Raw genomic sequence first — 12,390 nt, 5'->3', positions numbered from 1 at the left:
ATGATCTAAACTCTGAATGAACCAGATTGAGTGAGTGTTGCCGGCTGCCCTTGTGGAGTCACAATGACTCCTTATGAATGATTAGAGCCCAGAGCTGCTGGTGGTACACTAGATGTACTAGTCAGTTTGGACATCTTCTCATTACAGGGTTTTTCTTTATTTTTACTATTTTCAAACATTTTAGAACTATGAAATAACACATGGAATCATGTAGTAACCAAAAAAGTGTCAAACAAACCCAAATATATTTTATATTTGAGTTTCTTCAAAGTAGCCACCCTTTGCGTAGTGCCAACTATAACGTTTGGCAGAGGAGGAATACAGGTCTGGGGCTGTTTTTCATGGCTCGGGCTAGGCCCCTTAGTTCCATTGAAGGGAAATCTTAACGCTACAGCATTGACATTCTAGACGATTCTTTGCTTCCAACTTTGTGGCAACAGTTTCATCCTGTTTCAGCATGACAATGCCCTGAGGACAAAGTGAGGTCCATACAGAAATGGTTGTCGAGATTGGTGGGGAAGAACTTGACAGGCCTGCACAGAGCCCTGACCTCAACCCCCGCTAACACCCCCACTAATGCTCTTGTGGCTGAATGGAAGCAAGTCCATTCAGCCGTCCCAGAAGAGTGGAGGCTGCTATAGCAGAAAAGGGGGGACCAACTCCATATTAATGTCCATGATTTTGGAATGAGATGTTCGACGTGCAGGTGTCCACTTACTTTTGGTCATATAGTGTGAGGCCTGCATTGCCCGTGTTCTGCAAAAGTAGAGGTACATAACTGGTTCCTCTTATCACACCCCAGTTAATCTACTGCCTGTTCGCCTGCCTGTGCTACTGGTTGAGCTGAAGCTGATGCAATGCTCTCTGTCATCTGCAGTAGTGCTGAGTTCCGAGAACCTGGCTCCCGGTAATAAACCATTGATAGGTTTGCTGAAGTGCGGCATTAGTGCATTTTCTGTCTGGTGCGCTGTGCACTCTGTGATAGTCTGTTTGGAAGTAGTCCTGGAAACAGTTGACTGTACTGTTGGCCGGCGCTTTCTCTCCGTCTTTTTCATCATTCTATAAAAATGTGCTTCCAGAGAAAAGTTTGAGACTACAGACCTCTTGACGGCACAGCTTGTAGCCAATAATCACAATATGAAGTGTGTTTTGATGTGACTGATATTCTCTCCCTGGGTGTTTTCTGAATGATCCTCCAGTATATCATCATCATGACAGACTATCAATAATGTAGTTATTGATTCAGTATATGTTACATACAGTACATCATGATTGTTTCACAATACATATTGTACAACAGTAAGTAGCGTATGATACACGTCAGGGTGTGTGTTATTGGTGAATAAGCACTTGCCCCAGGGGTGTACTAAAGCACTGCAGGGGTGAAGGGAGGGGGTAGGTAGGGGGATCTTTCTGCTTATTACCTCTCTGAGGTATGCACTTGGACTCCCCGAAAAAGACTGCTTCTCATCCATTGCTTTATTCTGAATATCTATTGGAAATAAACCATTTGAAATGACTTACGTAGGGTGCACAGTTTCTAGTATGACATCACTCTGAGTGCATTTAATGTGGTGGTTTTGAATGGAGGAGATATGTAAATGAATGCAGCCCTGCAGTGACATTGTGTGCTGAGAGGGCACCCTGTGGTGTCAGGATCAGTCATGATGACGTGATGGAAAGGATAGACCGCATAGAGGATGAGAAGAGACAGCATATAGGATGAATATATTCCGAGTTCTGCTGTTGCTGTATTGAATCACCAGTCAGTGGAGGAGGGGACTCCAATGAGCGAGCCCGAGTGTGTGTGTGTGTTTGCCAAGTGGAGGGGGGAGTGTGTGTGTGAGGGGAGGGGGAAAAGGGGGTATTGTCCTGCCTCCGTACCCTCCTTCCCTCTCTCCCACCTCAGGCTGGCGATCTCCTCTGACAGCCTCAAGGTGGAACGTGGTGGAAGGACCTGAAACAAGCTGCGGTGTTGTCGTTGCCCCTTTTCTTTCCCCTCCCCCCCTCTTTTTGTCGGAGGAGCGAGTTAGGCTAGCCCCATTCCTCAATGGTGGTGGCTGGCTCTGACTCTTTGTCGGCTCAGTGTAGGGTAGAGGATAAGGGGGGGTGGCTATGTGGCTGAGGCTGAGCGGTGTGAATATAGCATGTGCACCATAGAGCAAGCGAGCACAGTTCAGTCATGAAAGCCCAGCGGGAGAGGCTGAGGATTCCGGGACTGACGTTGGAGTGAGTATTTTCCTTATCTTCTTCTTGGGGCTGGTGACCGCACCACTGCTCCACACTGCAGCAGACGGCTTCGTTGGTCTCTGCCGTTGCACCTCCTGTTTTTCTTTTCTCTCTAGCTAGTAGCATTGTGGAGCGTTTAGCATCATGCAGCATTGCCACATACAGCAGCAGCAGCACTGTAGCAGTGTACACGGTAGGATGTGTCACGTAAAATCCTCTGTAGTGATAGTGACGGGGACAGTGTGTGTGTCAAGCAGAGGACTGCCACACAACCTCTGTTTGGTTGCGATGAAACCCACTGACACACACAGACACACCCACACACATGGACACACAATACAGTGATGATTAAATGGCAGGCTTTTGTGACGCATGATCAATAAGTTGATGGGCAGTGGAGTGGCCTCATAACCAAGGCCTTGTTTTTATGTTGGATAACAGATCCCGCCTGCTACCAGTGACAGTAATATGCTGGGCCTGAGACCCAAACAACAAACACTCCGCCATGGCCCTGTTGTGTTCCTGTTGCACATCACACAGATCTGTTCTTTGTGTAATGACTTGCGAAGGCAGTCGATTGGGTTCTCTCGGGTCACCAAGGCACATGTTTGTTTGCGTCCTCCGATACTTCTGCTGGCGCAAGTTTAAGTATTGCTAACTCGGCATATACGTAGCCTACGCATCTAATTTAGATCCAGTTCAGTGTCGTTACTGACAGGAAGGTCAATTCTGCAGCTCTATGGAACAATACTAGTGTTTAATCGTGGACTATTGAGATGCACTGTGCTGTTATTTGCTAATACATTTTGATTGTGTCTACTAAGTGCCATGATAGCAGGAAAAAGTCTGTTGTTTTTCTACTTGAATTACAGAAAGTAAACAGGCAGTGGTTTGGAGGGCTGAAAGACATCCTTTTCACATCTTAAGAAGTGAGCTTTCTTTCCTTGCCAGTGAAGTTACTATAGAGTTTTTTTTCTGTTTTCTCATAGCCTTGGGTAATCCTTCAGATTTCAAGTAGGATTTGGTTGCACTGTGCGCCTGTTTCAGGTTTCACTCTCCACCTCTTTTGTGTGTGTGTGTGTGTGTGTGTGTGTGTGCGTGCGCATAGTATGGATGCTTTTTATGATAATCGCTTAAGCCTAGCAAGCCTCAAGCACCAAACAAAGTCTCTAATCCTCAAAGATGCTAAACCTGTGTTGCGTGAACAGACAAGTGCCTTGGTAACCTATTTCCAAAACACAATTGAGTTTCATTTCAAAGCTGTGCTGCTGCTGCTGCTCTGTGGTTAATGTATGTCCGCTAGCTAGCAGGACAGGGTATGTGACTGCATACATCAGCCCAAATCACTTCACAGGGCTTCTAAGTGAAAGTAGCCATTGTCCGTCCTGTGCAAACGTAGCGTGCTAAAATAATCACTATTTACAAAACTTACTTTTAACTTCCAGCCTCACTCCCCGAAGCTTGAGCCCGACACCCACAAGTCCTTGCAGCCCACTCAGCCCGTTGCACGCATTTCATTTTTGGAGGTAAGCGTCACGAGCTTCTTTGACCATCATGTTCATTTTGTATTTGTGGGTTGAGGTGCTCGACAGTGAAAGGTGTGAGTCGATAGTCCATGCGATCAATAGTTTGTCATAACAGAGAGGTGTTTTTTTTCTCTCTGAAATCGGTTTCCTTTGGTGCAGCTTTGATGGAAGAGGATAGAGTGCTTATATAATGTTCTTAGTGTCACCTCCTTCCCCTTACTCCTTTTCTATAGTCTGGTTTTGAGGCTTCTCTTTCAAGTGCAAAGAAGGATTTGTGGCATTTTGCAATTCTTCAAAGTGGGGAATGGTCAGAATCCCCAAGCTTGATTTATTTATTAGAAAATTCACTTGAAAGAAAAGGGTCATACAGTGATTTTAGGTCACAATGTTGCATACCTTTTTTCCCATTACTGTTGTTTGCTCTATACCTCTTGTTTAGCCGTCAACCATATGACCTTCCAACCATCCAAGTAAGTTAAGTCCTTTCAACATTGGAGCCAACTGAAACCTTAGGTCAACACACACACCCTTTCCCCAAAATGAGGTCCGCTACCGCCCATGTTGGTCAATAGCAAAATGGATTTAGATGGAACATGTATCTGGTCAAATGGGCCTTTGCGTCTTGCTACTGTGGCTGAGGCATGTCAAGACTGTATCATCTGGAGGAGTGACAGAGGGGGCGGGGTGGTATGGCTGTCTCCCTGAGTGTTTCCTTCACTTCTCTCTCTCCTCGCTCTCCCTAAATCCTCTCCTCTCTGCGTAGCACACTAATGATGTCGGCGATAGCAGGTCACACTGTCCTCTTCCCTGTCTCTTGATGTGTCGCATGGCGAGCCGCCGTGAATCAGCCTTTTGTTCCTGGAGTAGGTTCATCTGGTTTCGAATATTCAACTGGGTCATTGAGCCCGAACCCTGCTTTTGTTGTATTAGCCATTTTGGCTCATTAATGTTTACATGACCCCTAGTTTTCTCCCCTCCTACAACTTTGGTTGTAATGAGAAGGACAGAACAAAAGGATAAGGAGTTCATCCTTTCTGGAAAACATGCTGTTTTTCTTGTGTGATTGATAGGCTACAGATGACTTGAATTAGTCAAGTTCAAGAGAGCCCGGTAGAGGCAGTATCCATTCTAAATTCTGGAAATTACTCATATTTATATATTTATTAACGTGTGTGCATCAGTTTCATGCTCATGTTTTATTGATAACAGCCTTTGTAGTATAAATGATGTCGTGGTTACTGTTTTGTGATGTTTGGAGTGGACTCATGTCGTCATTAATATTTTACGGACATTAATATTCTTCATATAGTATGCTATACTTTTTTATAAATCCATTGGCGATGCATTTGTTGACGCCAGATACGTTTTCAACTGTGAATATACGAACGGCATGAAAGACAGAGTTGTCTATCAATAAGTAGCAGAATGCCCCCTTGCGTCACCTCTGACCACATATTGTGCTGCTAGCTACTCTCTTACAGTTCCATTGAGAAGAGCAGTAGCTTAACATTGAAGTTATTCACTTCCACAAAGATTGCAACATTTATGCCGTACAGTAGTAGCATACTGTTCATAGTTGAAACAAGGAAATATCTTAATTGAGAATTTTGTAGGAAAGTGGCTAATCTCAAAAAACATCACATCTTTGATGCTACTCTTTCCTCCTATCTGCATTTTGTAAAATGTTGGCATATATTTGTTTATATGAAATGTCACTCCGTAGTTGATGACCTGAACTGTAATGTGTATTTGAATTATGCCTTGTGTTGTCTGCTGGTTACTGTTAGTGTCACACTAACCAATGGGAAGGTCTTCACACTGACTAGTGAACCCCTCAGACAATGAGCATGCTTGTCAGAGCTAGTTTAGCGTTAGCTGCTACTGCTAGCTAATTTTTTTCCAGTTTGATTTTGTACATTTATTCTACAATATTGCCCTGTTATAAAAATGTTTACTAGCTATAACAAGTTTTCAACCATTTTGGTAGTCAGGTCATGTCTACCATGTCTACTCTAAACAAAAGGCCAATCACAGTTGCTATAGTAGCTTGCTAATGCTAACCAGTCAATGAGAAAAGGATATAATTACTCGCTAGGCTAACCAGCAAGGGCAGACTGGGTATCCATCAGCTAATCCAGCTTCAGAATAAAGCCTTTGATGTCAAGTATCTGGTGTCAGTCAGAATTCCCCCATGTGTAATATCAGCCATCAGGACAATAATGTTTCACAGTGATTCCAGAGAACATGGTGAACTTTAATCAGGATTAATGAATTAGGGGAGATTACTCGACTCGGCTAATTGCTGTGCTGCACAGCATGTATAATTTCCCCCCAAATATTTGAAACCCATTTTACTGTAAATTATGGGCAAGAGAATTAGCACATCAAACCAGAACACTTCCCTTCTTATTAGTCCTTCCTTTTAGTCTAATGTACTGACACCATGTTTCTATTATGTGCATATTCAAATATATTTAATTGAGTCAAAGTTTTGTAGTAAACAGTAGTTTGAGGTCAACACCAATCAGAATGTAGCAGCTTTCCCATATAGTTTATTTATCATTAAAATATATTTATTCGCATTTTAATAACATTGTGTATATTATATTGTATAACCAACAGAATATCTGTTGATGTCTGACGGACTGCAGAAACATCAATGTTTTAAAAATCTATAAACCACCAGCTTTAAAGTGCACCTCTACAGACATAATTTAAATACGCTTCCAATAAAGTTTAACCTCAAATTGATCTTCTGACTAGTCTTCACATCTCCATCTAATAACGGAATCAGTTTACCATTAACGGTGGTTGTGCCTTTGAAATCACCCTCTTTTATCTGGAGCACAGAAGCAGAGCAGGGCCATAATTAGTGCTGGGCTGGGCCTGTCACATCACTCTACCGGGACACAGAGCTCTGAGGGGGGGCTGGGAGGCCTGCATGACTACCTGACGTCAGCATCACTGCTTCACATTTTAAGAAGGTGTTCTATCACAGGTCCTGACGAGGGACCCTGGGGTTTTACAGCGCATTTGACCTTGTTATCAGCAATGCTTATGACTATTGGCTAGAGCTCTCTGAAAGCACATGGTCTGACCAGAGCGCAGAGTTTTTCTTGGTCAGGTAATTTGATTGAACCTGATTGTATGATCAAAAAAATCATATTTTTGTGTTCATTGCAGGGACTTGCTACAGTATCTATAGATAGGGCCAGGAGTACTTCCTGGCCAGGTCACGTGGTTCTAGGAAAAACTGTCTGGACGTTGGACTTTGGCCACTGTTTGGAGCACTGCATCAGTTGTCAATCAATCCCTGTGTCCTGTGATTGGATCCCATTCTGTGTGGGTGTCAATGGGTGTCACTATTTCCCCTCAGGGAGTGTTATGTATCTCCCAAGGCTCTTCAGGTGGAGCATACACAGTGTAACATGAACCTGGCTGAGATCACTGTTGACTCCCGTTATGCCATGCTATCTGCTGTGGAGTGTGTGGCTGCATGCCTCTCCTCCTACCCAACTGCCTGCCTAGCCCCCCTTCTCACAAACAAACATGCAAGCTGATCTCAGCCAACTGCCAAGACTGTGTGTATGTGCGCGTGTCCGTGTGTACGTGCATGTGTGTCTTATCTGACCCATTTGTTTACCTTTAGTCCCCTGTATGTGGCCTGTTATCTTCCTTTAAGATAGTCCAGTGGGCATGAGATAATGGGATCAAAGGGTGGCAGGAGTTAAGATGAGATTGTCTGTCATGAAGTGAGTCAGCCTCTGTCTCACTGCCTGCTTAAGAACAAACTGTAGGAAGGAGGAACTATGGAAGAGAGGGGGGAAGCCTGGCTGCCTTTAATAGAGGACAACCGTGGAAAAGCACAGCGTTTCCATTTCAAACAGGACCTGCTTAAGATCGGCCAGCCCATGAGGCATTTTGGAGGGGAGCCAGATTGCGAAAGCTGTGAGTGTACCGCAATGTCTGCTGGTGATGCAGCACTGCTCTGACTCACCCCCCCCCCCCTCCCCCGCTTGGGACGCGGAGTGGTAGATGCCGCCTGTTACATGATATGGAGCATGTTGAGCTGGTAGGGAGAGAGAGAGAGAGAGAGAGAAGGGTGAGTGACTGTATGGGATCTGGAAACAAACGCACAGAGAAAGGAAAAGCAAAAGTCAGCTTTTATAAGGTGTTATATCCCGGTCGTAGAGGCTTATAAGCTGACCTGAATCAAACAGTGTTCCCTGGAGTACTTTTTTTATTTTTCATTTTTTGGAACTGCACTTAAAGGACGCTGCAGTGTCCACTCTGCCAGTGGGTGTGTATGCCGCAGCTGGCTGCAGATGTGTCCGAGCAGCAGAGTAAGTTTGGAGCCTTGGAGGAGGATGGGGGTTGTTCAAGTGTTGGCGCTTGTCGCCGGGACTGTTGTTGTAGGGGACGGGTCGCCCCCCATGTCCATGACGCCCGGCGCTTCTCATCGCCGGGTCTTTTGAGGCCCCCAGTCCACATCCCGCTTCCTGGAAGGGGCTGGCATGACTTTGGCACAATGTCGGACTCCAGTCTGTGGACGGTTCTCTCCAATTTTACCATGCCACACTTTCTCAGCAGGGCCAGGCTCAGACGATCCAAAAGGTAACCTTGATGACAAACTGTGTGTTTTGTTCAGTGAGTGTAGGTTTGGTTCTTCTATCGGTCATATGTAGGCTACTTGGGACTTTGTAGCCAGAGTTGTTTGAAGAATTCAGAGATGAGTAGAAGAGCAAGCCTATTCTTCTACCTTTTGAATTGGACAGACCAGTGAGTAACCAGTAGCGAATGTGTTGTTGCCTTGTCGGGGTCATCTGATATGTTTTATGCTGACGTTGACCCGGGACAATAAGTTGGGTGTTACTGCCTACGTATTGTGTGTGATTGAGCCTTATGGCACTGTAACGCCAGTTGAGTGTTTAATTGCTTTCAAGGCAGTATCTCGTTGGCCATGCACTCTATATAAAGGAGTATGATTAACCTGTCTCCTTAAGATGGAACAGGGGAGTGTTGACTTTTAGGAATATGACATGAAATGTGATATCTGGTACCTCTCATCTGTTACCTCATTAGAACAGAAGCCACAATTTAAAAAAAAATAATAATCATTTTTGCAAATTCTTCCCATGAATACTGTAGGTGTGTCTTAAAGGTTATCGGTGGAGTTTGAGCTTCATACAATGACCTTTCATTGAAAATTCTTCTCTCTGTAGCACTACATCGTCCAGAGGTTTGTAAGTTACATCGCGCTCTTTCTCACATGCCAGTTTTTTTGTGTAAACTGGTGCACTTGGTCCAGTCCCTCCTGAAAGTCATATTATTTATATTCCACGGGTTGACCTATTTTGTACTAAAGAACGGCTTCATATCAGATGATGTCCTCACTACACTGCATATTCAGGACATGCTGTACTGCACTCTGTAATCTATTCCTTTCATCAGAAAATCACCAGAGGGCTTTTTTCAGTATAAAGACATAGATTTATAGGAGTAACTGAAACAAATTGAGATAAGAGGCTGTTTAGTTTATTAGGATCCCCATTTGCTACTGCACATACAGCAGCTACTCTTCCTGGGTTCCACATAAAACGTAGAAATACATGACAAAGTTCAGAACAGTTGTAGACAAGAACAACATAAGGTATTACGTTGAATTCAAAATACAAGATAAAATAAGAGTTATATACTCAACAAAAATGTAAATGCATTTTTTTTAATTTTACTTGAGTTACAATTCATATAAGGAAATTATTCAATTCAAATAAATTAGTTAGGCAGTAATCTATGGATTTTACATGACTGGGAATACAGATATGCATCTGTTGGTCACAGATACCTTAAAATAAGGTAGGGGCATGGATCAGAAAACCAGTCAGTATCTGGTGTGACCACCATTTGCCACATGCAGCACGACACATCTCCTTCGCATAGAGTTGATCAGGCTGTTGATTGTGGCCTGTGGAATGTTGTCCCATTGGCGGGAACTGAAACACGCCGTCGTACACGTCGATTCAGAGCATCCCATATGTGCTCAATGGATGAGTGTGCAGACCATGGAAGAACTGGGACATTTTCAGCTTCCAGGAATTGTACACAGATTCTTGCGACATGGGGCCGTGCATTATGCTGAAACATGAGGTGATGGCGGCAGATGAATGGCAACGACAACGGGCCTCCAGGTCTTGTTACAGTATCTCTGTGCATTCAAATTACTGTTGATAAAATGCAATTGTGTTTGTTGTTTCTAGCTCATGCCTGCCCATACCGTAACCCCACCGCCACCATGGGGCACTGTTTGCAACACTGACATCAGCAAACCCCTCGCCCACACGACACCATATTCTGCGGTTGTGAGGCCGGTTGGACGTCCTGCCAAATAATGTTGGAGGCGGCTTATGGTAGAGACATGAACATTCAATTCTGTGGCAACAGCTATGGTGGACATTCCAACAGCCATCATGCCAATCGCACGCTCCCTCAAAACTTGGCACATATGTGGCATTGTGTGTTGTGTGACAAAACTGCACATTTTAGTGGCTTTTTATTGTCCACAGCACAAGGTGCACCTGTGTAATTATCATGCTGTTTAATCAGCTTCTTCATATGCCACACTTGTCAAGTGGATGGATTGTCTCACTAACTATATGGGGCGGCAGGGTAGCCTAGTGGTTAGAGCGTTGGACTAGTAACTGGAAGGTTGCAAGTTCAAAACCCTGAGCTGACAAGGTACAAATCTGTCGTTCTGCCCCTGTTCCTAGGCCGTCATTGAAAATAAGAATTTGTTCTTAACTGACTTGCCTAGTTAAATAAAGGTGTAAAAATATATATATATGCTCCCTAACAGGGATATAAACAAATTTGAGAGAAATTAGCTTTTTGTGCAACTGGAACATATCTGGGATCTTTTATTTCAGCTCATGAAACATGGGACCAACACTTCACATGTTGCGTTTTACATATTTTTTCAGTGTATATTGGAAAGACACCAAGAGACAACTAAAATTATATTTACATTCTATTCATACAGTATATACTGTACATATTTGCAGTCTTATATACAGTACAGTTAAATTAGATCTTTAGAAAGAGGACAGGTGCTGTGATACAAGATGTCTTTATCTGGGTTTTTTTGCCAGTAAGCTGGCAGAGCATTCCACGATGACATGGCTCTATACATAACTGAGCGACAAGTTAAATCTGTTTTTGGTTTGGGTACCGTGAAGAAACCCATAGTGGAATGTCGGGTGGGGCAACTAGATTATACACGCGGTTAGGCATTTTTTAACAGAAATGTTTCTTAAAAAGAGTAGTAGTACATTTCTCCTCAACCATGAATGTTGTTAATGTTTGTTCTGTGCAGTTAATGGCAAGGTGTGCTGCTTTGTTTTGAGCCAGCTGCAGCTTTGCTAGGTCTTTCGTTGCTGCACCTGTAGTGGATTGGAGCCAAAATGGGCAGGGTCAAAGTTAAGTGAACTAGAGGGATTGCTGTGAGTGAATAGGCATGTTAATATCAGTAGTAAGTGATTTGATTATGTGGGGAGCAGAGCTCTCTCGGTTGAGATCAGATGGGAGGGATGTTGTCCCATGTAAGGAGACTACAGAACAGTGCACAGAACTACTGTATGGTCATGTCCTGAACTGGGATGAACTTGAATGGGTTTATTCCCAGTTGTGTAATACGAATAGAAGTGTACCATATAGAAATGATTGTTCTCTAACTCCACGTTATTGTGAAAAAAACATTCTCTGTTTTGTTATACTTTTATCTGTGATGAACCATTGAGACATCTGAAGTGCCGTGCTGGGTATTTGTGTTGTGGCGTTATCCACTCTTTCTAATACAGAAATGTGATTCTTTCTTTTTACTTTTTGGGTTTTGTTTTGTATTGCTAGGTGTTACTGCACTGTTGGAGCTAGAAACACAAGCATTTCACTGCACCTGCGATAACATCTTAAAAATCTGTTTACGCGACCAATTAACTTTGATTTGATGAGCATTTCTAAAGTAGGATCTTTGAGGTGAACAGGACATGCAATATGGGAATATATTTGTTAAGTAATAAATCTTAAATTTCAACAAACATTTCTGTAAAAGCAGTATTCCCAATGACCAAATTGTGGTAACGTACAGGAACTCAAGTTCTTTTGTTCTTTCGATCTGGATGAATACCTCACCATCAAATGCCAACCGCATTACCTCCCAAAGATGATCATTTTATTCGATTTATACGGCTCTCAACTACACTAGACTTTGTGCAAACTGGAAACCTCATATCTTGAGGCCGCATTTAATGTAGCTTAGAAATGTATTGAAGGAAATCTGAGGAAAACGCTACCGAAGTTCTATCAACACAACTCCTATGCTACTCGCGCATCGAGCACTTGTGATCATTACTTCTCCCACTTCCGGGGTGGCTACAAGGTCCTCCTTTGCCCTCCCTTCAGCAAATCAGATCTCCTCTCCATTTTGCGCCTCCCCTCCTATAGGCAGAAAGTTAAACAGGAAGTACCTGTGGTAAAGTCTGTTCAACGTTAGTCTGACCAATCGTAATCTATTCTTCAAGATTGTTTTGATCATGCGGAATAGGAAATGTTCCGGGGTTGACTCTGAAAATAGAATCGATGT

At 43.4% G+C, this 12,390-nt stretch overlaps 1 protein-coding gene across 4 annotated transcripts in view; it reads left to right on the top strand.

Annotated features, from left to right (window-relative positions):
* LOC139388803 (microtubule-associated serine/threonine-protein kinase 3-like) overlaps positions 1–12,390 on the top strand; it is a 149,142-nt gene that overhangs the window by 96,116 nt on the left and 40,636 nt on the right. Inside the window, exons 1-2 of one of the 4 annotated variants that reach the window (XM_071135736.1) lie at positions 1,953–2,229; positions 3,675–3,755. The exons of 1 other annotated variant lie outside the window; for it this stretch is intronic. In XM_071135736.1, the coding sequence (XP_070991837.1) occupies positions 2,183–2,229; positions 3,675–3,755 (128 nt within the window). In that variant the 5' untranslated portion in view covers positions 1,953–2,182. Of the gene's footprint in view, positions 1–1,952; positions 2,230–3,674; positions 3,756–8,035; positions 8,370–12,390 lie in introns of those variants that run through there. 2 more of the 4 variants (XM_071135732.1, XM_071135735.1) reach the window with 2 other exon arrangements.

This window comes from Oncorhynchus clarkii, chromosome 29 (assembly GCF_045791955.1).
Source record: "Oncorhynchus clarkii lewisi isolate Uvic-CL-2024 chromosome 29, UVic_Ocla_1.0, whole genome shotgun sequence".
NCBI classification, from domain to species: Eukaryota; Metazoa; Chordata; class Actinopteri; order Salmoniformes; family Salmonidae; genus Oncorhynchus; species Oncorhynchus clarkii.
Note: the sequence above shows the minus strand (reverse complement) of the source record. Positions and strands in the feature narration are given on the sequence as shown.